The 25,135-nt window shown below is 37.8% G+C and overlaps 1 protein-coding gene across 1 annotated transcript in view; it reads left to right on the top strand.

The window, feature by feature from the left end:
• The window catches only part of PLEKHA5 (pleckstrin homology domain containing A5), a 164,749-nt gene that overhangs the window by 110,273 nt on the left and 29,341 nt on the right, over nucleotides 1-25,135 (top strand). Inside the window, exons 8-14 of the mRNA XM_041398703.1 lie at nucleotides 752-867; nucleotides 5,869-6,321; nucleotides 12,028-12,490; nucleotides 14,996-15,079; nucleotides 17,636-17,755; nucleotides 18,449-18,502; nucleotides 22,709-22,789. Coding sequence (XP_041254637.1) covers nucleotides 752-867; nucleotides 5,869-6,321; nucleotides 12,028-12,490; nucleotides 14,996-15,079; nucleotides 17,636-17,755; nucleotides 18,449-18,502; nucleotides 22,709-22,789 — 1,371 coding nt within the window. The remainder of the gene's footprint in view (nucleotides 1-751; nucleotides 868-5,868; nucleotides 6,322-12,027; nucleotides 12,491-14,995; nucleotides 15,080-17,635; nucleotides 17,756-18,448; nucleotides 18,503-22,708; nucleotides 22,790-25,135) is intronic.

The following is a 25,135-nucleotide window of genomic DNA, read 5'->3' on the forward strand; positions in this document are numbered from 1 at the left end:
TACTAGAACGGGGAAATGGATGGATATCACTTACTAGCAGTGTTTTTATTTTTGTAGTTCATGAGTCTTAAATCCTGGGTGGTGAATTATAATTTAGAATTATGAACCAGCATCTGCAGCTGAATTTATCCCACTAATGAAAGTTCATTCAGTATTTAATATAAAGTATCTTTACACATAAATAAAAATAAGAATTTATTACCACTTAAATCACAATATTACGTGAATCACTTTAGGAGTGTTTCATGACAATCTTAATTCATGATATAAATTACTTTTCTAAGCATTTTGTCCTGACTTTTTTTTGTTGTTGTTTTATGAGCTCCTTTTGGCACTTTGTTTGGTCTCCTAACCAAGACATCATTTATTTACTATGGTAAGTACAAATTAAAACTTACTGTATCATTCAGACTGCCAAAATCTATGCTAAAATCTTATTTATAAGAATTATATTAGTCTACATTAATGAATGTTCAGTAGCATTTTCAGTAGATTGAAGAAATTTAAGGGCTTTTTGTTTAATGTATTAATGAAGAAGCAGCTATGGTTGAAAATCACAGGCAGTTATTTTGAAAATATGAATGCAGTGACCAAGAAACACTGTAGTGTAACTTTTGATTTTTTTGCTGAGCATATTATTTGAAGAAATCTTAGATAAAGCATTAGAGTGAATATGCAGTAACAATATTTGCCTCTCTTCTTTTACAGAATCTTACATTTTTATTGCAATGACCATGTCATTTCCAATCAGGCAGCTCATCCAAACATGAGGACCTATTATTTCTGCACAGATACAGGGAAGGAAATGGAGTTGTGGATGAAAGCCATGATAGATGCAGCTCTTGTGCAGACAGAGCCTGTGAAAAGGTAGTGTGGACTGACAAAACAGTGGGACAGTGTATTGCTTTCTCTTGTTTAGTTTGATTTGTTTAGTGAAAGACTGGTTCTTAAAATAGAATTTAAATTGGCTGAAGTGATTTCTCCTTATATTGAAGACCATTAGTAACTGGACAGTGTTGGATAAAATTTTGAAATAGCAAAAATAATCTAAGTTCTGTTCTGAATATTGATTGTCTGGAGCTAGAAGAAAAAAAAAATGAACTATCCCTTTAGCCAGTGACATCACAAGAAGTGCAGTGACAAATTCCCTGTGCAGGCATGTTTGACTTCCCTGCCCTCCTGACTGAATGGCAACAGCAGCTCAACTGGTGGCAGCCTTCATCTTAAAGCTGTCACAATCCTCAAATTCACAGCTGGAGCTTCTGGCTAAATTAACCATTTATACCTGTGGGGAGCCATTCCTGTTCATCATTAAGCTGTCACCAAATTTATGCTTACCTGCTCTGGAGCCTCACCTTCCTGTGCCCGTGTGTTGACAGTGAAAAGCAAATTATACCAGAAGCTTTGTGCTCTCAGAGATTGAGCCCTGTCTGCTGCTGTCTCTCCAGTGAGAGTCATTTGCTCTCAGAATGTGGTCCCTAGGGTCAGCTCCATGGCATCTGTAATGGAAACCTCATCAATTGAAAGTTTAAAAGCTCCTCGTTATTGACAGCACAGAAGTTATTGCTGATGGCTGCTGTCACCTGAGCTGTTCTCCACTCCGTTAGTTCCTGCTACCCTGGAGCTAAATAAAGTCAGCAATGCTGAAGATCTCTGAGTTTAAAAAATAGAAAAATCTAATGGACACAGGTACCAGAGAAGTTTAGAGGTAATAAACTTTATCTGAAAAATAGGGTTTGTATTGCAGATATGATGGTAATTTACATATTGAGAAATTATCAAACCAAATCAAACCCACTTCACTTCAACCAAAAATCACATATCAATTCTATAAACACTTTGTAGAGGAAAAAAACTGAAAGGGGTCATTCTCATTGTTTTTCTGAACTGGTGAAATGACCTTCATTTGATATTTGCAATACTGTGAGTATCTGCCTGGATATCACAGGCAGCACAGGCTTGCCAGCAGCCAAACAGTTGTCAGAAAAGCAACTTATATAACACCATCTTGTTGTTTTGATTCAGGCAAGGAACCTCAGAATGAAACAGAAGTAGATGTGACCTCTTTGAAAACTTTGTTGGTTGCCTTGAAATAATTACTTCAGATAAAACAGATTTCAAGACCCAGTCTGAAAGAAGTTAAAATCTGTTAGCTATAATAAGAAGGAAAACCCTTAAGACATCTGTTTTCTGAAGAATCCATCTTTTGGCTGTTTTTTAAGTTCTTAAAATGAAACATAGCAGGATATGATCTTATGCAGAAGAAATACTGTTCCTTCCCTGTAAAAAATCTGTTAAGTATTAAGTGTCTTATTACCTCATCTCTAAGTAACCTGAAGTTTGGCATAGATGGAGCTTAAGCATAAATGGTTTTGGTTCAGTCAAATTTGGCAGTGCTTTTGTTACTGAGTTCTGTTTTTTTAGAGGTTCTGACATTGCACTGAATACAGTTTTCTAACAGACTAGATACTTGCAATACAAAAAACGAGTAATTAAGAACTTGCTTCCTTAAATATTCATGTAAACTGATGTTGGGCCACTTGTAATTGCCTGTTAATATAAAATGCCCAATGATAAATCAAGAGGTTTTCACAGTATAATTCTTCAGACCTAGATATCAGGGTCTGATTATACGGGTTTTCAATCAAGCTGTTTCCAGAGTACTGCTTAGGGTACTCTGGAAATCAAATCCAACAGTCTGTTAAACCAAATCTTTTAAATAATTTTAGCTCATTTTTTTGTGTCTGTTTTTCTGGAGATGCGAGTTCCACAGAAAGGATAAAGATAAAAGGAATATTTCAAACATTGAGTTGGTGGGAGGGAAGGGGTGTTGCCAAGTGTTTCATAAACTACTCTCTTATTTTCCACACATAGTTAGCCACATAAACCACAAATGAGATACTGAAGTGAGAAAGTAAAAACGTACCCATTTCTCTTAGAACTGGTCTCTGTTAGCAGCAGAAATAATCCCTTTTGATGTTTAGCTGCAGGGAAGGACAAACAGTATTTGGTCCTATTGACTTAATTGTAATTACTCCTTTCTAAACAGTTTTGATTTTACCTAGATAGTACATTCATTGAGAGACCTATTAAAATAATTAAACCAAGTACTTTAGTCAGTGAGGAGCTGTTGAAGTTTATGACCCCAAGTATGATCTCAAACACCCTCTCTGGGTGCTTGCCTGTGTTTGCAGATGGAAGTGTCCACCACCACACTGATTTACCATTTTACCCTAAATGCTGCTTCTCTGCTCTCCCAGGTTTGAGTGCCATTTTTCTGTCCTTTCACTGTCAGCTTGTGTGCTGCAGCCTTTGTTTCTTCTCAGTGATGCAGCATATACTAAGAAAAGATTGCTTTTTTCCCCTCCTGGTGTAGTTACTTTCCCTGAGCAGCATAAGCCAGGCTGCCAAAAAAGCACTTGTTAGCATAGAGACATCCACAGTGGGGGCTGGCTGACGTCAGTGTGCTTGGAAAAGATGGCTTTTCCTTTTCAAATGCCTCTGCCTTGCTTTGTTAAATCACAGTCCTCGTGTCCATCTGATCATTAATCACATGCTCCCCCCTCTCCAACCCTTTCAGAATTATTTCTTTATATAAACCAGCATAAAATAGTGCTTCTACTGTTCTGCCTATTGTACATATGATTCCTTTTTGGTTGCAGAAATATATAAATTGCATTCAGCATATGCTGAAAGACCCATGTTCAATGCTCATTCTCTTCCTCTATCCCTATCCCATCCTCAAACAGCCTGCAAGCTTTGTTGAATATGTCTTTGAGAGCTAGCTATAAATATGGAGCCAAATATACATATGGATTTATGTTTCTTACATTTGTTTCTGATAATTTTTTTCCCATATGGATCCTTCAGTGTGGAAAGAGATCCCTTGCTCACTCAGAGTTGGCTGATTTGGTTTCACCAAGTTGAGCGAGCCCAGCAGGCTGTTTAAATGTCACTCCTTCAGCCTCTACACCATCCCAAAGAGTGTAAAATGTAAATGTTTGGCTCTGTATAACCATAGTAATGAGGGATACAGCATGAGGCTGCATGGAAAAACAATTCTGTGATTTTGGGAGTTGCTGGTTTTTAATTAAAACACGGTGGAAAGTATGAGAGTGTGAATCGAGCACAGTGCCAAGGCTTGACTTTGCCACTCATATGATGAGTGTCCTGGAGATGCCACTCTCCCTCTCCACCATGGATTTTCCACCTTTTCCTCTGCTCTAAAGCCACCTGAGAAAGATTTATAATAAGTTTAATATTATATAATGGGGTAGGTGGTGCTGTTGAGACATGCTGCAAATATTAAAGCCCACATTCAGGATTATTTGTGAGGCAGTGTTTATATTCATTTGTAAACTCCAGAGTGCTGAAAACTGAAATCTTAACACCCTTTTTTTACTTGGTAATTGTGGGAAATGGAGCTTTTCATTCACATTCCTGTTGGGAAAATCCTTTGGTTTCTGGTGGAACACTGGGTAGTGCAGTTTTGAGGTGGGAGTGAGGAGGGGTGATCCTTTTCTTTTCCATAACCTTGAGAAGGAACTTAGGCACAAATATTTGGTCTTGGGAGTGATTTAAGATCTTGTGGGAGAAAAATAAATGGCTTTTTTACACGATGGGGTAAGCAATAATGCTTGGAGCTGTGGCTTCTTGTGCTCCTGGTAAATTGTGTGTGTGATGGACTCCTTACAGACACTCGAACTGGACACAGTTATAAAGATGAATAATGCATTTTTTTAAAAAAAGATGCAAAACAAAACGAAAAGTTAATTCAACATCCTCTTAAAATAAAGTGTTGTTCTTAGTTTGGTTTTATACAGGGATGTAATCTTAAGAAATTGTATCTCTTCCTCTTCTTTCCTCCCATACCAAAAAAATGTAGAGCAAAACATTTTAAAGTGGTGGGGTTATTTTTCTGGTGGACTAAACCCAAAAGTCACTTTTTGAGCTGGAATTGAAATTCAGGTCCTCCCACAATGGCAAAAGATAGAGCCTCTTGACATTTTGAAATTTTAAAAAGAAGATCACTAATAGAACTGCACACATTGAGTACTTGGGTAAATACTGTAAAGCAGTAGCAATTCCAAAAATACCATTATTTCTTGTGGTACAGTTCCTTAAGTCAGCAGCTCTTTCCCCCTTTAAAATTAGAAAAAGCCACAGTCATTTTCTGCAAAATGTATGCCAGCCAAAGTGATAACATACCAGAGAAACCTAATTGGTACCAATGACCATGAAAAGTCATTTGCTTTCTTGAAAGGAGCTCATTATATGCTAAATGCAGCAGGATTGTGAATCACAAGCTGACTTTGAAAACCATCTGAATTTCAGGCTGTTGACATTTGGAAACTGTAGCTCTTGGAGAGCCATTGAATATTTTCACCCTTTGAATTTTCAGCCCTCCAGGAGCTGAACATCCACTTTTTTCAGGCTCTGGCTTTATTTCCTGTTGTGCACATGTTTTCTAGGGGGTTAATGGACTGTTGAACTAAAAAAAAAAAATACCCTCATGTTTTAATTGTTTTTAAAACAGCACATAGAGAGAAAACTGTAAAAGGAAACAATAATCACACTTGCCAAGCAAAAAAACCCCAAATCAACCAGCCAAAAACCAAACCCATCAAGCACTACCAGCAATCCCCAAACAAAATTAAAAACAAAAGAAAAAGAAAACCAAAACAACAGCAACAAAACCCTCCAGCCTGTCCTTGATTATTGTGAAAAAAATCCTGATTTTTTTCTGTAAAAGTCAAGATATTGTTGTAAAATACAGTCAGGGGTTTGCTGAAAGAGCTTCCAGGTTTTTATTACTATTTGTAAGGAATGTTTTTTTGGTATTATAACTTGTCATATGTTCCCTTCCAGAATAGAGAAGTTCACTGTTGAAAATACATCACCTCGAGAAGCAAATAACATTTCAAACCATCGGGTGCTAATTAAGCCAGAGGCACAAAACAACCAGAGAAACAAAGAAGTGAACAAAAACGAGGAAAAGAAAGCTTTGGAAGCTGAAAAATACGGATTCCAGAAAGTCGGGCAGGACAAACCATTAACAAAAATTAACAGCGTGAAGCTGAACCCTTTGGGATCCGAGTACAGGACTTTGCCCATAAGCACAATTCCAGGTGGGCACTTCAGGCCTGTGCATTTGAATGGATCTGAGAGCAAATCCGTGGGAGTGGTGCTGGCGGATGCCGGGGATGGAGCCCATCACAATACGGAGTCCGAGCGGGTCATGCAGAGAACCAACTCCATGCTGCAGCTGGAGCAGTGGATCAAAATCCAGAGGGGGAAGGGACAGGAGGAGGAAACAAGAGGGTGAGTACTGGGTAATTTTATTTTTAGACTGTCTAATAAATAATACATTTGTACCCCGGTTAGTTTCTTTAGTTCTAGATCTGTGTTATATAATCGCAGTCTTCATTCTCTGTAGGAAACGCCTGGGTGACTTCTCAGAACAGAGAGAAGTCTAATTTTATTAGAATTTGAATAGTTATTAATAAACTAAAGTGTATTAATAATAAATTTAAAAGGCCATAAACCCTTTTTTGGGTGTTGGGCATTTCCCTGTCCTAGCAGGGAGAAGGTGTCATCACTCACAAAAATTCTTTTTCTGCTTAAAATCTGTTCTTGAAATTGCCCTCACTTCTGCATTTGAGGACTTTTCAGAACAGATGTAAAAGAAACAGAAGTTTCTTTTATTAGAATTTGAGTGGTTATTAATAAACTAAAGTATATTAATTATAAATAACAATGGCCATAAATCCTTTTTGGGTGTTAGGCATTTCCCTGTCCTAGCAGGGAGAAGGTGTCATCACTCACAAAAATTCTTTTTCCGCTTAAAATCTGTTCTTGAAATTGCCCTCACTTCTGCATTTGAGGATTTCTCAGAACAGATGTTCTTTTATAAGCATTTGAATGGTGATTGATAAATTAAAGTATATTAATAACTCAATAAATAAAAATGGCCATTAACCCTTTTTGGGTGTTGGGCATTTCCCTGTCCTAGCAGGGCGAAGGTGTCATCACTCACAAAAATTCTTTTTCCACTTAAAATCTCTTCTTGAAATTGCCCTCACTTCTGCATTTGAGGACTTTTCAGAACAGATGTATGAAAGTTTATTTTATTAGCAATTAAATTATTATTATTATTAATAATAATAAATTAAAAGTATAGTAATAGCTCACATAAAAATGAGGACTTCTCAGAACAGATGTGTGAAAGTTTATTTTATTAGCATTTAAATTATTATTATTAATAATAATAAAGTATAGTAATAGCTCACATAAAAATGGCCACAAACACTTTTTGGGTGTTAGAAATTTCCCTGTCCTAGCAGGGAAAATAGGTCATCAGTCATAAAAATCTGTTCTTGAAATTGCCCTCTCTTCTGCATTTTTTGCTCACAAATTCTTATAATAATATTTTATTTGAAATTCTTTTTTAAAGAATATTCCTGGGAGCTTTTAAGCTTTAAACCAGCTTTAAATGAAGAGAGAGAGAGAGAGACAAGATTTATCTAAAAATAAGACACAGAATCTAACTTGATGCTTAAAGCTTCTCTTCTCATGAAATTAGCTATCAGGCAGTTCTAATATTGAGCTCTAGTGCTTATTCATGAAGCTTTAAAATGATGTGTGAATGATTGGCAATATTGAATGTCATGCCAATAGCAATTTCTCTGACAGGAGTGTAGGGATGTTGCTTCCAGGCTGCCTTGCAGACTAGCAGCTCTAGCAGGAAAACGCAAATGGTTTTTAATATTACATTTGATAGGAAGTATGGAGATGCTATCACAGGAGATAACTTTGAAGGGCTGGAAATTAGGGATTTTGTGAATAGATGGATGGCAGAGCAGAGCTTAAGAGAAACCAAGTTGAGAAAATGTGTTTCCCCCACCAGTTTCGAGATATGTACCTGGGAGCTTCTCAGTTTTTGCAAAATCTTGAAGCATTTCCATGAACTTGGCTTCCACTTGCCAAGGTTGAACACTTCCTCACTGCTTTTAGCCTTTCATTACATATAATTAGGAATTGTTAATGTGGTGTTTCATGAAATGCTCATCATAAGTAGTTTGATCAAGTTCAAACTTGCAATACAGACAGGAACTTGCACGCCGTGACATTAATCTTATTATTCAGACTTGCATAATGAGAACTCAGAAGGCTCTTTGATGAAGTTAATTTTTTTAATTGGACTTTAAAACTTGCAACCAAACAGAAGAAAGTAGAATAGATGTGCAATTTTTCAGTTGTGAACAAGTATAAAAACCCTAAAACTGATTTCATAGTGGGAATCAAATAGAGGGAAGTGCTATTAACAATATGTTACTAATTGACAATATTTTATTCCTGAGTAGAGGGAACACTTGTTTACCTACATAAGGGTGACACTGATAATATAAATGCTTTCAAATGCAGTTCTACATAAAAGCAGCAAACTGAAGGAGAATTTGCCTTGAGCTATCTTTTTTGCTATGCATGGAAACAGCCTTGAATGATGATCCAAATTTCTAATGTGTATAGTGATGTCTTTTAAATGGGGCTTCATTTAAATTTAAAATTTTATTTTTGTTCAGGGTGCCAGTTTCTGGCTGGAGACAGAAATTTAAGTAGAATCAAAGTTGGTGAATGAGAGTAGAAAAAAAGCTCTGGTTTTTGCTAAAGCTTAAGGTTGGAGTGAGAGGATCCTAAGGCTGTTTAAGACCTGTAAAACTCATAACTTGAATTTTTGAAAAAAGTAGTCTTTACTTAATGGGGTAAGGTTGCTGACTCTCCACCAAGCTGCTTTCCAGTGCATCTGTATTATTGTGTCTGCATTAGAGAAATCATGGAGGACCCAACTGAGTATCTCTGGTGTGTCAGACTGCACAAAAAATTGGGACTAATGCTAAAATGTTAACAAAGATTTTCAATTAAATGACTATGTATAAGAAAAAAGGATCTCTTAGCTGCCCTCAGTATAGAATGAAAAAGGTTCACTATACAACTGCTAATTTTTTTAGAGGAACAGGTTGACTCCTCAGTAGTTTGATTGCCCAAAAAAGTAATGAGAATGACAGCAATGTAGATTTTAATTCTTGAAGGTATTATCTGTTGTTTCCATGGATCTTAGACATCGAGTTTGGCAAAAGCCACATGAATAAACTGTTGCCTTAAGGAAAGCAAACTTTTTAAAAACCAAAAATAAATGTGGTTTAAATAATAAATACACACATTCCACTTCAGTATCCTTTTATTGAATTTTGCACAAGTCAGTTATGGGAAAAAAAAAATGCTTTTCACAAAAGTAGGTCACTTGAGTGGTCTTTCTCAAATGTGACAAAGTACAGAGGGGTTGTTTGGTACTAAGGGATGTTTTTCATTGCTGCTAACCCAGGATGTGAGCCTGTCTCTCTGCCTTGCCTATATAAGATTAGTCCAAAATAATTAATGCCTGCAGGTTTCCATCTTCACTCTGCCACCCTTTCTTGATTCCTACATGGAAGTTCTGTATTTGGGGCCAGCTGGTATTTGTGTTCATTAGGATGAAGGGCTGTTAAGAGGGTTCAATCTGAGGATATTCACAACACTGCAGCACTGAGCCCCTGAAGGCCTAGCAGCAAAGTTCCTTTCCAAATGTGTTGGTTTGAAAGGCAGGTGTCTGCTAAGGAAGGCAGGAGCCTCCCTTGAAATGGAAAATGCAAACCCCCTCCCTCTGAATTATTATAATTGTGAAATTAAGGGGCTCTCAGGCAAAGATGTGAGAATAGGGGTAACAGTTCTTTATTAGGAAAATTAAATTACAAATTAAGTAGTACAAACAAACAAAAAACAAACCACTGCCAGAGTCAGTTTAGGAGCTGAGCCCTGTGGGTCCTAAGACACCCAAACAGTCCAACTCAGACACCAGAACCACTATTGCTCCCAAGAGACAACCTCTCAAGGTGTCTGTAAACACATGTGGAAGACTCCTTCTCATATGGGGGCAATTATAAGGAGCTATTTATGATGGCAGCTGCAGAAATACTTTGCAACCTCAGGCCCAACTGCAGCAGCCTCCCCTTGTGTGCAGGGCAGCTGGAAGCTGCAGTTCTGTCTGGAGTTGGGTTTTGGGTTTGACTGGAATGACATTTTTGCAAGTATCAACAGGACATTGGTGAATCTGTTCTGATTTTATTGACTTACGTAAAACATGGCTTAATATTGAGGTGGTTGAGCTTTTTACAGTTTTCATGGTTTGCCAATTGAAGATGGATTATGTTATCTTTCTAGATGTTCCAGAATACAAGTAATTGCATGCAGATTTTAAATTGATGTCTTTGCACAGTAAGAACTTCAGGCAGATTTTTTGCAAGTTCAGGATATTTAAAGGTGCCAACAGGATTACACTGCCCATTTAATTAATAAAATGTGTGAGGAACTTCAGTGAGTGAGTTGTGTCTTGCTACTAAATGTATTCATGAAAATGTCAGGCCGTACTGTAGCTGTTATGGGATATAGCTACAATTCTATTCTGAAAGTTGGAAATGGAGGTCAAAATTATCTTGTTTGGTTGGTTTTAAATATGGAGATGAACAAAAGCCTTATCATTAATGGCATATTACTAAAGAAATTTGGAGGTATTTAAGCAGATTTGGCAACAGAAGACTAGGACTTAGAATTCCTTTTCCCTTTTTGTAATTTTTTGCAAGAATGGGAAGTTGTCCAATACAAAGTGGGGATAATTCTTCAGTAATTCTTGAAAAGCTTCAGAAACTGTAGTAGATTTTGTGCATAAAGCTCCTTATAGCAGTTTTCATCTTCAAAATGTTGCAGGTGATCGTAAATACTCAGCTTAACTATTTTCAGAAAAGTGGGTTTTACCATCATCAATTTCCCTGATAGTTGTTCCATAAGAATCTCACATGCATAATGCTAGTTTATCTTGCCATTTGATCTACATAATTTCTTTAATTTTTTTTTTTGTGGTACTGAAGTAATTCAAAACCATCTCCAGGTTCTGGTGCTTCATGGTGCAGGGATTTTAGTTTGGATTAGTGTGGGGTGTAGCTGGAAGCTGCTGCCCTCTCATGGCTAAATCAGGTCCAATTTGAGGCTGGTTTTGTTGTCTATAAGCAAGCATCAATCATATGCATGCTCTGTAGCAAAAGGCTTTAAGAGGTGCTCATTTGCATTTTAGATAAGGGAGGAATAAATCAATGTTTATGACCTAGATTTTGTCCTCTGAAATAAATTAACAAGAAGTGCTTTGTCATACTTAGGCATTCATCAATCCTTAGTATAGAAAATTTTTATTTCAGCTAATGCTGAAAGTTGCTAAATGACTGTAGAACTCCAGATTTTTAATGGGGAAAAAATTAAGGAAATAAGCCTTTGAATTCATATCTGAGTTGAAAAGCAATAAAATATTATTATCCAAAAAAGGCATGTATTGCTGGTTGTTTCACTTGAATGGCTGATACGGAATGGCTTGTCCTCGACAATTGCAAACTATAATTTCTTCAGACAATTACTGCAGTTTTCCCATGGACTGCTGTTAAAAGGGTTTTTGTATGCTGCTGGGGGTTTTTTTATGTCTATAGTAATTGCTCAAGTTTTTCGTAGGGAAACAACAGGACTGTTTTTCACTTTTGAAAAAGTGAACATTTAAAATGAAAGTATAGAAAGCATATGGAAACAGTGTAGAACTTTAAAGGTTTAAAAACTTTCACCTATCCAGCATATAGACAAGTTCCAAGATTTGATCAAAACTTGAAATCACATTTGCCAGTCCAGTAGGGTACTAGATTGGGAAACTGGTAAAAAGGTGAAATATGGATTATATCAGCAAGAGCTAATCAGAGAGAAAGCATCCACTTTTGGCTGCTACAATGCATTCAGTCGGAATCATTGATTCTTGAACTGTTGCCTTGATTTTCTTGAGTGCTTTTTAAATAGCATTCAAAGTATTATAAAGGGTGAGAGCTGGATAAACCCAACACCCAGCAAACACCTTCCTATTGCCGTAACATTAATGCTCATAGAAGAAAACTTGTGTTCCAGCATCATCTCCTACCAGACGCTGCCGAGGAACATGCCAAGCCATCGAGCTCAGGTGCTGCCCCGCTACCCAGAGGGGTACAGGACACTGCCAAGGAACAGCAAGACACGTCCAGAGAGCCTCTGCAGCGTGGCTCCCTACGACAGAGCCGTGGGAGCCGCGAGCGCCGAGGACAAGCGGCGCTCCATGCGCGACGATACCATGTGGCAGCTCTACGAGTGGCAGCAGCGCCAGTTCTACAACAAGCAGACCACTCTCGGCAGGCACAGCACCCTGAGCAGCCCAAAAACCATGATCAACATCTCCGACCAGACCATGCACTCCATTCCCACGTCCCCCTCGCACGGCTCCATCGCGGCTTTCCAGGGGTACTCCCCGCAGCGGACGTACCGCTCGGAGGTGTCGTCGCCCGTGCAGAGGGGAGATGTAACCATCGACCGCAGGCACAGGACACATCACACAAAGGTAAAAAAATCTTCATTTAGTAGTTAAAACTCTCATCTGCAGGGCTCTTCAATGAAATGTATCTGATCACTGGAAAACACGTTGTGCTGGAGTATATTTTACTATAACGGATCTTGTTACATCACTGTTTTCGTGGAGAAAGGTTTGGTTTTAAAAAGCGCTGAAAAATCTGAAGGTAGTAAAAAAGGTGTTTTTTTTTAAAACACTAGAAGATGAAAACATGTCCTGATATTACTGTTAATATGATGTTTCCTCTAAAAAAAATAAGGAGTCGATCGGCAAATTATTCAGAATATCTCATGCATGTACAGAACTCTAACTCCTTTCTAGCACCAAGAGGACTCAAAATCCCAGGTTTCTTTTCAGCAACAAGTTTGGCAGCCTTGGGCTCCAGCAGCAAATCAAGTGTATTGTTCCTTTTTATGCCTTTGAGCTCTTAGGGGGATCACTGAAGATCAGTCTAAATGCACCCAGCCTTCGTGCTTGACCACTGAGAGGGAGGCATGAAGAATTGTGAACTTGGGTGCCATATGTGCCACTGTGCTGCATCCAGCATGCTTGTGTTACCATGGGTTTTAATAGATTGGAAATAATTAAAATAAAAATTACTCCTTCCGTTGGATGTAAAATGCTCCTGAGCATTTTTCTAAAAGCTTTATCCTTGGATGTCTTTTTTTTTAATACAGAGAGAAAGAAAAATCTATAGCTACAACTTAAAGCAATTTAAACAACTTAGAGGTGATTATCAGGTGTTGGATTTTAAAGTTTTTAGATCCCTTTCACCAAAGGAGTAATTTTGCTTTGGCATCCTTTATGTCTCAACTGCTCTGGAAATTTAGTAATCAATGCTTCTCAATATCTGAGAAATATCACTGGGTCAGTGCTGCAGTTTGTATTGCTTGTCCTGTCACCTACGTTTTGCTTCCTGATTTTTTTTTTTGTTCCTTGTTGAACAGTTAATGCTAGTATTTCATTTAATATTGAGTATCTTTGATACAAACCTTCTGTTTGCCTTGAGTTTTTCATGCTGTTTGGTTTGTATTTAATTAGTTACACAACCAGCTTTTGCCATTAACTTTAAAAACACTGCTGCCTTTAAGAGGTGGGTAATTAGAAGACTGATTTGAAATCAGTAGGGTAAATTTAACATCTAAACCCCATCTACATAGAGATCTTGGGTTTTTCAGTGGCTTCCAATGGTTGGCTTTTTATTTTTAGGTTCTCAAAATCCTCCTGAAACCCATCTATGACAGTGATTTACCTCAAAGGATGAGGCAAGGGTCTATTGGAGCACCTGGAAAACGTAAAAGAACTGCATTCACATCCACATGCCCATTTGCACAAATCCCCTTGTGTGTGACTGTTTGAGTTAGAGAAAGTCAGTGAAGGCATGGTTTGAGAATTCAGGAGTGAGAACATCGTGAGCAGATGCCAAAACTTTCTATTTTTTACAGCACGTGGTTTTGAATTGACTGCTTGTATATGTTTAAATGGCATTGCCTGCTCTAAAGTAATCACCCTGCAGCTTGAAAATTTTATTTCTTATTTCTTTTCACATCAGCTGGTTTTCTGTCCTGTGTTGTGTCTTTCCTTATGATTCCAAGACCTTCCCTATTATTCTTGAAATAGAAATGACATCCACAGCCCCAAGAATGCTGCACTACACCCACAGAATTTACTTTATCTAGCAATCTGCCCCTAATATTTTGAGAATCCAGCAAGACAGAAAAAGACTACCTCCCCAAATTGCTGTTGTTCAGCTGTCCTTAAATGAACTGTGTGATATGGGTTCCATTTGAAACACTGGTAAAGGAAATAAGTCCTCAATGTTTTTTTTCTCACAAATCATTGTAGATGTACTTTTCTAAGGTATCTTGCCATGGCTGTGGTCCTTTTTGTGCTAAAACTGTCTGTTGTTTCCAGGCTTCCTTTAGAATTGCTTCAAAACATTTAATATTTGTGAATATTTAATATTTTTCAATGGGCTTAGCTACATTTAAAAACTACAAAAACCACAATAAATGTCTACATTTATTTAACATGCATTTATGTGATAAAAATGTACATTTAAGTGATAAGCATCCACTTTGGGGAATATTACTGGTTATATTGTTTGTGTTTTGGAAATAGAGCTGTAGTGGCAGTCTCTTGGTGTATTATCAGAAATAAATGTGATTTGTGGGTAGACCTTGCTTTTGGTCAGCACTGAAGGAGAACTGTTAATTACATGAAATATGAAATTTGGGGTATTTCTAGAATTTAGAGACAGACTACTTGAGTAACCTAAGTAGTAGATCAGGGGGAGCATGACTGGCACAAATCATAGCAAATTTTCATGAGGGGGAAGCTGGCTTGACTTTTTGTGTTAGCATTTAAAGTTTTTGAGTCTTCAGAAATGACTGTGGATCACATTGTGCTATTTTTTTTTTTTTTGTGTGTGCAGCATGTCTTTTAGAAATAACTGTGGATCACACTGTGCTATTTTTTTTTTTTTTTTTTGTGCAGCATGTCTTTGTGCCTGACAGAAGGTCGATGCCAGCAGGGCTGAGTTTACAGCCTGTTACTCCTCAGAGCCTCCAAGGCAAAACAGTGAGTTGGATTTTTATTTGGTACATCAGGGGTTTTTTAAGACTAATCATTTAAGTATGAAGAGGCAACATAGAAATTTTATTCTAGTTAAAACTTGCTTTAAATGTAACCTTTATTTAAATTATCAGGGGAAGAAGTACTCTGTGATTCCACAGAATTCTAAGAATATCTGTAGCTGCTGAGTCAAGGTTTTCTTTGGGAAATACAGATTTATTATTTTTTAATCAGTGTTGATACATTGCTGAAATTCCTGGGAGAGGGTAGCTACAGCACAGAACACTTATTTCTCAATTAATTATTTAGAAAATCCTGGAAGTCAAGTTTGGCTTTTTTGGAAATGTAAAAGAGTGTTTTATAAAAGGATGTCCTTTCTGACACTGTGCTGTAGTAGAGATGAAGTTCTCATTGAAGATGTTTCATCAAAGTGATGTTGGTGAATACTCTCCACTTTCCTAATTGAAACACGACTCTCAGCCAAAAAATTGCCCTAAATTTATGCCACTTCTTTACCAGTTTTTGTCTCCTTTTTTTGTCATCTCTTTTGTTTTCTCTCAAAAAAACAGATTTTTTTTTAAATTTTGTTTTTGGATCTTGCTGTGGGCAGCCTCAAGCCCTGTTTCCTGCACTTCCCAGCACAGATTTCTGGCACCTTCAGTGACTTTTGGGGTTGGTCTTTGGCAGCTGCAGCCTTCCAGACATTTCTTGGGTTTCATGGTCCCCTCAGCTCTGCTGGGCTGATCTCCAGAGGGACAAGCAGGTCCAGGAATCCGACCAGAAATCCACAGCAGAACAGTGCAGGGCCAGAGGAGGAAACCTGTAGGAAACGCTGAGAAAAGCTGGTGTTGCAAGAGTCCCAAGACCTGCATCCAATGCACAGCACCTGCAGCAACTTTATGAAAGTCTAGAGAGGAGTAGAAGTTGGGTTCTAAGGAACCTCTGTGGAAAAAAGTTTGGGTTGGAGTGCCATGAAATAAGTTATTCCTAATGCACTAAAATTGGGCTTTTTCAGAATGCACCAAAAGGAGTTTTGATCTTCAAAAAGTGGATCATTGCTCCTTTTGCTTGAAGATGCTACTTTTTGTCCTCACATTCCTAAAAATGAGACTTCCTGAGCTTTGAGTGGATGCTGCTTTCCAGACTGAAAGCACTGTTGCCTGTTTTTGGAGAAAATTCCAAAATGCCTTGTATAGCAGTCTAGATTCTTGCTCTCTGGAATTCAGTATTTTAAATCCAGGTATTGAAGGAGAGCTGTAAGAAGGAAAACTGCCATTAGACAATTTGGGTTTGGTGTTGGTTTTCCCTCAAAAGCAAATGGTTTTGCCAGCTGAAGCTATGTGGAAATCCCTTGCTCCCTCTTGTGGGCTGAACTCACAGAAGTGCTGGTGCCATGCTGCTTCTCAGGGATTTTTCCTCTTTATTCTGAGAAACTGGTACTCACTTTCAGCATTTTTAATGTGGGGCTCTTGGAGCTCTTTACTTCTTTCCTTTGGGGAAGTTCTGGGGCTGTGGGAGAGGGCAAGCAGGGGTTTAGGAGCTTTTTGTGTTTGGGCTTTGTTTAACTCACAGGGCTTGTGAGAAAATCCAAGTGTTGGATGAATATTTAACCTCTTGTAAGGCTGACTTCTGGAGAAGTGTAAGAAACAGAAGCAAAGAGGAATGTAGCAAAAATGCGTGTGGTGTTCAGTGGTTTGTTTTATTTGAAGTATTGCTAATAGAAATGGTTCAGGTAGAGTTTCCCAAACTGACCTAAGCTGATCAGTGTGGAATTACCTGACAAATACCCATTGGAGTTGGACTTTATTTCCATAATACATATAATCTATAATAAGTCCTAAATGCTATTCTTCATCCTTTCTTAAGGCTGCATTGTACAGCTTAGTCATAAAAGTAAAGCAGTAAAATAACTGGAGGCCTCAGACCTGTGGAAGGTGGGATGGAAAATTATTTTTGTCATGATCTATTTTGTGAAAGGTGGTTATTTCTGAGGTAGTTCAGTAAACATAGGATTGTCATCATTTTTTCCTCTCAGTTTTGACACGTACATTTGAAAAGTTATTTTAAATAATTATCTGAAGAATTATTTTAAAATCTACATTTTCTTGAGGGCATGTTTTGGTTCTTTCACTAAGCTCAAATGGCTGCCCACATACAGGTAACAACATCCTAAGGGCTGGAATTGTCTCCCCCTGACTCAGGTCAATATCACCAGTTTTATATGCGTGTCAGGAAAATTTGAGGACTGCACAGACTTTGCCCTGCAAAATCCTCAATTGTTTTTGTCCTCAATACAGAATGTTTGGCTTTTATGGCATTTGCTGGTTTGAGCAGTCGAAGGCTGACCCTTCATTTTATATTTGGAAGTGTTTAACTGGGGGAAATGTTTTCTCTCGTGTTGTGTCACTGCCAGAGTTTCTGCACGGCACTCGGGAGATGCACCTTACTTTACTTTTTAGAACCAAACCTTTTATGAGGCGTGCCTTATTTTACTGAGGTGTTGTTTGGGGTGCCAATTAACCTTTTCTCTGCTCTTTGGCTTCTCACACTGCACTCCTTCAGCCGGAGGAGCTGACTCTGCTGCTCATAAAGCTGAGACGGCAGCAGGCGGAGCTGAGTAGTATCCGGGAGCACACACTAGCACAGCTCATGCAGCTAAAGCTTGAGGCCAGCAGCCCAAAGGTCAGCCATCCAGCAATGTGTGTCCTGCTCCATCCTCACTAACCCACAGTCACTCATTAACCCAGGTTTGCTTTGTGCAAAATTCCCTGGCTCCCGTGCCAGTAGAACGGAGTGACGTTAATCCTTTGTGTGCGCGGTGCGCTGCTATCAACCCTTTGAGGTTTTCGTTTTTTGAAATAAGCCAAGTCAGAATTACCTGGGAATGTTTTAAAGTTCTGGAGTTGTGAGCTAATAAAGTCACCCCAGGACATTCAGGTTTAAAATGAAACTGTTTTAATCTATTATTTTGTATTACGAACAAAATTAGTCGCGATTGATTGAGATTAATCTGCTGTTTTTACAGCCTCCAATCAGATTCCATCTTATTTGTGATATGTCCACAAAAGCAGGATGTGTTTAAAACATGGATTTATCAAAGGGTTCATAGTTGCCTGTGTAGTGGACATTGACATAAGCTTACTGTGTTTTATGTGTAAACCAGTATGAAATGTAGTGGTTCATGGTCTGATTCATAGCAAACTTCCATCATTTCTTTTGGGCTCAAAACTTGTTAACAGTTCACTAAAAACAGCATTGCATTTCTCCATAAAACAGAATTGTCTATCACTGTCTAGTTTACATCCTTTCAAGCTCTTTTCATGCATTCTGCACCTTCTGTCCCTTTCCTTTTCCCCTCTGACTGCTGCCTACTAGAATGAGATTCTTTCACATCACCTTCAAAGGAATGCCATATATTTGGATCACCAGGTGGGATTTGCAATTTTCTTGTGCGTTTGTATTTCTTAATGCTTTTTGCCTGCTCCTGTCAAAGCTGGAAATATTTGGGGAGAAGGATTTTCACTGCTTTTTGTGAAGTTGGATGATGCCCACAGCATAGAATATCTCAATTGATCACAAATTTGAGCTCTTACGGGGAAAAAGAATCCCTCAATTTAAAATCTGTCAGAAAACAGTAGCCAATCACCAATTCATTTTTCTATTCTAAATTACGTTCCTAATTTCCTTTTCATAATAACACTAACTGTAGCATTTTACCTTCTTTAACCAGTCCTAATATGTTTCCAAGCTCATATGACACACATGCAATGTATAAAAAATGAGTACTTCTAAGAATTTAGGTTTTTCAAATTAAAAAGAGTTAGATGTTTCTACAGAACATTAAATGAGGAGGCGGTCAAACATGAAGAAATATTTTAAACAAATCATAACATGTCTACTTTTCTCATTTTTCTCAGTTCATTCTGAAGGGTTTATATAAAAATAAGATCTTAATTCTTTCCAGTTTCTGGTATCTTAATGAGTGAGGGTTCAGTTCTTCACTAGGGTACATATTTCACTAACTTAATTGACTGCCAAGTGAAGAATTGCAATACCTCTCTTTCTGGCCTTGTTGCATGACCAAATGGGATTCTACACCAGTTGTGTTTGACAAGTTTTGAAGTAGGTTTTTTTTTTCTTTTGCTAGCAGTTATAAAAGACATAAGTCGTAAGTGCTTAGAACTAAAACAAGCAACTGGATGACCACTGGTTAAAAAGATAAAAATCACTTTTTTGTAGGAATCTGTGTTATATTGAAACCTGTGAGCCTGACACTTAAAACCAACTGTTAAAAACTTTTATATTTGATATGTTCCCCTACTGCACAGAGACACACAATACACACTCTCACATGGGCTTGGTTGACTTCATTTTCCTATTGCCTCTTGAAAACAGGGTGGGAATTGTGACCAATTCAGTTTGATGGCAATGCATTTCCAAACATCTCTGTCTTGTTTTATTTAAGGGGCTGCAGCAGGTCCAAAACAGTAGGGACACACTGCTTGCTAAATTAGACCAAAATATTTCATCCAACTCAAATATTTCCAGTCTATAATGTTTTAGAATAAGGGAGTGATTCTGTCTTCAACAGTGTAATTCATTGTCAAGAAAGGATAAGTGTTGATGTGAAGTGTAAAATTGTTGTTATTGCTTGGGTAGCCAAACTTGTGAGTATGATGGGCAGGATTAAATGGGGGGAATTGTCTATGTACAAGATGCAAAATAGTAAAAATTATTTTCCTTTCACTTGCACCAGATAAAATTTAGAAATGTGATGTGGTAAGCATTAATTTAGGAAAGTGTATAAGTCTTATAGTTGTGCCATACCAGAGAGGCAAGGAATCACTACAGCTTAGAAATCAAGTCCAAAATAGGTTACCTTAATCACAAAATCATGGAAGAGCAGGCTGGAATACTCATTTCTCTTGTTTTATAATAATGTCATTTACCTGTAGGAAATAAATCCCCCTGAAAGTCTTTCTGCTTTGAGTACCACTGCTTCTAGGGGTGGTATCACATTTACAGCTTTTCAATACTTTGCCAAATATCAATTTCCCTTTATGTTAAAAGCATCAAAGAATCAAAATGTCTTTCAGTGTAATTGAGGCCTTTCCTCCTTGTTACCAGCATCTGTAACCAGCGTGCATAATCTCTTACCCTCTCTAGATTTTAAATGTCTTGGGTACTTAAATTAGGTATTTCCACTTGTGTTTAATCTCTGCAAATAGTGTCAAAACTCACCTTCTCTGTAAATAATGTCAAATCTCACCTTCTTGGTCACCAAGAGCTCAGTACTGTACACAACAATAAATAGTAAATTTGTTACAAGGCTGCACAGGTGACTTTTCAGGCAGACTAAAATTCATGTGTAGGGAAGGTAACTTCCATTCTGCTGCAGTAAGCTGGCTGCTGATTAGGTGGTTTTCTTGTCAAGAATCAAGAATATTCAATCACCTTTTGGAAATCATGCATTGTTTTTGTACTGCCATGCTCAGAAATTCTCACCTTACACTTTCTGATGGTTTTGTATTATGCTTTCAGAATTTTTGTTGTTGTTGTTGGAGTTCAGAGAGAGAGAGGGGGCAAAAAAAGCCTGAAAAGACTTGGCACACAGATACCCAGCAATATGATTTCTTCCATGTCTTAGAGCCAAAAAATGGTTGTCCAGAACCCTTTTCTTTTTAAACCACTCTGCTGGCTCAAGGTTTGCAGAGTTGGGAGAGAGATTCAGGTGCATTTTAGGAATTTTAGGAGTTCTGGGCATAGCTAGCAGCCCTAGGCAAGGATGATTTGTTTGCCACCATGGAACATTGAGTTCAATAGGATCTCAGTCTTCAGCCTGATCAGATTTTTAAGAATCACTTCTTGTGTGCTACTAAGTGCAAGCCAGCTGTCTCCTTATTTTATTTGTACTCAGTAATTGCAAAAAGAGTAACCAAAACATAACATAAGGTTGAGGTTTTTTCCCCCAAATAAAAGCTAGACATGCTTTTTTTCTCTTTTACAAATAGCCATGGCAGAAAGTCCCACTTGAACCTTTTTGTTCAAGAATTCCAGCACACCAGTCTTTTAGTACACTTCTGAATTTGATAGTAAAACTTCCCTTTGTCTTAAAAACCCAAAAAAGTGATTGAAATCCTGATCTTAAAAAAATGCATACAAACATGTATGTTCCTAATAAGATATTTGAGCCTCACAGAAATACTTTTTTTATTAATTTATCAGTTGGCTGTAGTTTGATTGCTTGGCTTTGGGTCTTAATGTTTTTCTCCTTATTGAGATCTCTCTTAGTATCACCACTCTCTGGAATGCACCCACTCTCTGGACAAAATTTTAATGTAGAAGGAGAAAAACTTCTTGTGTCAGTTCTGGTTTTCTGTTTACAGAAAACTGGAGATGATGGAGTAAATGCTGGGGGCTGCTTGTTTAGGGGTTTTTGCCTGTTTGAACAAACAGAGCATGAAAAGCTTCTTAAGGTACCTTTTATTGGCTGAATAACTTACCAGCTGGTCAGACTTTGCAATGGATAAAAAAGAACAACAACAACAACAAAAAGGTCCTCTGTCTACAGCAAGAAAAAATTGTTTACCATAAGATGAAAAAAATACTCCTCCAAATGTAAAAGTTAGATTTTTCCTAAATAATTTTGGGCAAGAAATACTAGATGGTGTCAAAAACTCATTCTGTTGCATTTCCATCTATGAAAGAAAACCTTGCTATGCAAATTCATGGGGAGTGCATATAAATACAAAGTGAAAAATCATAAATGTTCTTCACACACTTTGTGTAACCATACCTGAAGCAGGTATTGCTAAAGCTTCCAACAGGTCCTAAAGCTTCCCACAAAAATAGGAGACTTGTGCATCAAATGCACAAATGTTTTCCTTCTCTTTTGGAGAAGGAAACCACCTGTTTTCATAATTTTTCCCTTATTGTTAGGAAAGTCTCCTTTTTAAGACCAAAATCCCTTTTTTTTTTCTGTGTTGCACACTTCTCTGAAACCCTAAATGTGTGCAGTGTGTAATAAAATACCTGATTTTGACATTTGCATGCATAGCAATAAATACTAATCATTATAGAAAATGTCTGGCCAGTTCCAGAATAGTTTCACTCCTGTGTATGGGGGTGGATAAATGCAACAGGCAGTGATTCAAAGCTCCAAGGGATATAAATCAGTGCATTTTGTGATACATGGACATAAGTCTATTCACAGGCTGGGAATGCTTATATCTTTTTAATGTACACTGAGTTATTAAATCTATAATATGAAAGGTTTTCTGATAAAGGTTTGAGTGTTCCTGCTGCAAAATCCAATAATCCTTTTCATTTCAATACCACGCAAAGCCAAACTTATTTTAAGCTTTTTTATTTTTAAAAAGGGAGAGTGTTGGTGAACAAATATTACATTGGTGTTGAGCATTTATGTTACTTTTGATATATTTGTTTGATATTATTAAACTTTTCAGATGTTGGTATTACTGAATGATGGAATATATAAAAAAGCATGGGTTAAAATGTGATCTACTGCATTATTAGAAAGAATTAAAGTAGAGGCTATATTTTACAGTGTCGTCTTTCAAATCTAGCCATGCTGTAAACTGATGTTTGCTGTATGCTCCTCCTGATTTGAAATAGATGAAAGAGAATGAACCTTTAATCACCATGGTTCACACTATGATTGAGAACTCGGCGCTAAGACCGCAACTGTACCATCAAGTAAGGTCTTGGAGAGTGAATGAAATTGCTTTATCATCTGCCAGAGTTTTCCTTAGTGACAGTTTTGGTTGTCCCTCAGATTTATTCATGACATCGGTGTTTCTCTCCTTTGCTTTGGAAACCCACAAGTCATCCATGCTTCCCGAAGCGCTGCAGTATCGTTGGCATGGCTTCCGCTGCCTTTTTGTTGTTTACTATTCAGTGTACACTTTGGAATAACTTCTCTCTGTCTAGACTATTTAATTAGCTGGTGCTTTATGCAGGTGTCCAGTAAAACTCATGAAACTTCCAGTGAGCTTCCAACATTTGTCTTAGCATGATTCTCTGCAATTAGTGTTCAAAGGTGCTTCTTTCTTTTGACCACTACAAAAGCATGTGAGCGGTGTTTACCTGGTCATTTCTGGCAATTTTGTTTCATTCTAGGAAGTGGATTTACAAGTTTTTGTTTGCACCTACCGAGCCTTTAGCCACTGAAGAAAGAAAGGATCAAAATTACTTTGATCTGGGGCCTGTAAATCCAAAAGGCAGTGTCTGTTCATAAAGTCACAGCAGACTTTACTGTGCACTCTTACAGAGTATCTGGTGCTGGTTGGCAATGGTGAGATGGAAGAAGAATCAGAAATGTGAATGGAAATATTGTCTGGGAGTTGAGACCTGCACTAACTTATGAGCATGGCCAATCCCTCTCCCTGGGTCTCTCACGGGTGCTGGGGCTGAACTGAGCAGCCCCTGTCATGTCAGGGGGTGTTTGAGAAGTTTCTTCCCTCAGCTACAGTGAAGGTGTTGTTCTCACAAGGGAATATCTGGCCAGTTCCCTTGCATTTCCATTTTTGCCCTTGTGAGCCAAAATTATGTATAAAGGTTGCACAGTTTGAAGAAGAGGAGATGTTCTGCCATGTAAAACAGATGTTTATTACTGCCATGTTTCTAAAAAATGCTGCAGCTCAATCCAATACTTCATTTTTTTTAAAGTCAGCTCCACATTGTAAGTTTGCTTCCAATCCAGAAACGCTGCCAAAAAAAATCTCAGCTTTCCAGAGGAAGTTGGGATGTGAGTGACTGATTTCATGACCATCCAAGTTGTGCTCCTACATGCAAAACAGGAGCTTTAATTTGGAACCTGGAGGAACTGTTTGGAGGGAAATGAGAGAAGTAATGTGCCTTGGAGCCCTAAATGAAATTTTAAGGGGTTTGTTATGATGCTTTTAAGGAGCCTGACTGCTAGAATTTTTTTAAAGCAAGTCAGTTTTATGATAAGAGTATGTAAGACAAATGAATGAAATCAAATAAATCCAGAGGTGTGTTAGATATGTCAGGGGAAACTAGCCCAAGCTTCTAATATTAAATAGACATATTTGAGGTGTAGCTGTGCCTGGGCTAACCTGCTCCTGCCTTTGGGGATACCAAGAAATTCCCCAGTGCTGCCCTGGCCAAGCTCTGCTGCCAGCTGCAGTGTCTGCCTTCACCTTGCAGGCACATCTGGCACTGAATAAACACCTTTTTTGGCATGCTTGTCAGAAAAGCAGTGACTCTAACAGGTCCTGAGGACTGAATGACCTGTTCCACTGGAGATGTGGTCTCTTCAGGTCAGAGGGTTTGTGACATGCTGAAGACTTCTGCAGAAGCTGCCTTAGCTGGAGTCACAACATCTTCTGCTTCCACGGATAAATTTTCCTGTGTGATATATTCCATTAACTGACTTTCTGGAGAGGCTAAAAATACACTGAAAATTTCACTGCCTAAATAGTCTTCTAAACTTTTGTAATGTAAAAGTTTCCTGTGTGAGATGTTCCATTAACTGACTTTTGAGAGGCTAAAAATACACTGACAATTTCACTGCCTAAATAGTCTTCTAAACTTTTGTAATGTAAAACTAACCAGTTTAAAATTCTGGCAACTTTATTTAAAGTCTAAACAACGTATAATTTCTTATTCAAATGAAATAAATTGGTTTAACAGTCATCTTTCCTGCTGCAGTTTTAAAGACATGCAAATAATTGGGAGAAGCCTCTGTGCAAGTGACTGAAACTTGTTTTGTTGTCAGGGTGCTAAAATAATTTGTGATGACTGCAACCATTCCTGTGGATAAAGAAAAGGATCTTTCTCAGCTTCAGTTTATTCAGTTCAGTTTTAAGTCTGAGCTCATTTAGAGTTAAGCAAAGGAAAGCAAGAAAAGTTTGTATTTAATTTGTCTTGCTTCCTATTTGTAATGATTAATGGTCCTTTAGTAAAACAGCAAAAACCTCTACTATTTCAAATGTGTTATTTATAAGGCACTTTTGCTTGTGATTTGTTACGTCTTCAGAGTTATTTAAATCACTTGACTTACATCATTCTGCTCTGCAG

The sequence above is a fragment of the Onychostruthus taczanowskii genome, unplaced genomic scaffold (genome assembly GCF_017590055.1).
Source record: "Onychostruthus taczanowskii isolate IOZ18803 unplaced genomic scaffold, ASM1759005v1 scaffold15, whole genome shotgun sequence".
Classification (NCBI taxonomy): Eukaryota; Metazoa; Chordata; class Aves; order Passeriformes; family Passeridae; genus Onychostruthus; species Onychostruthus taczanowskii.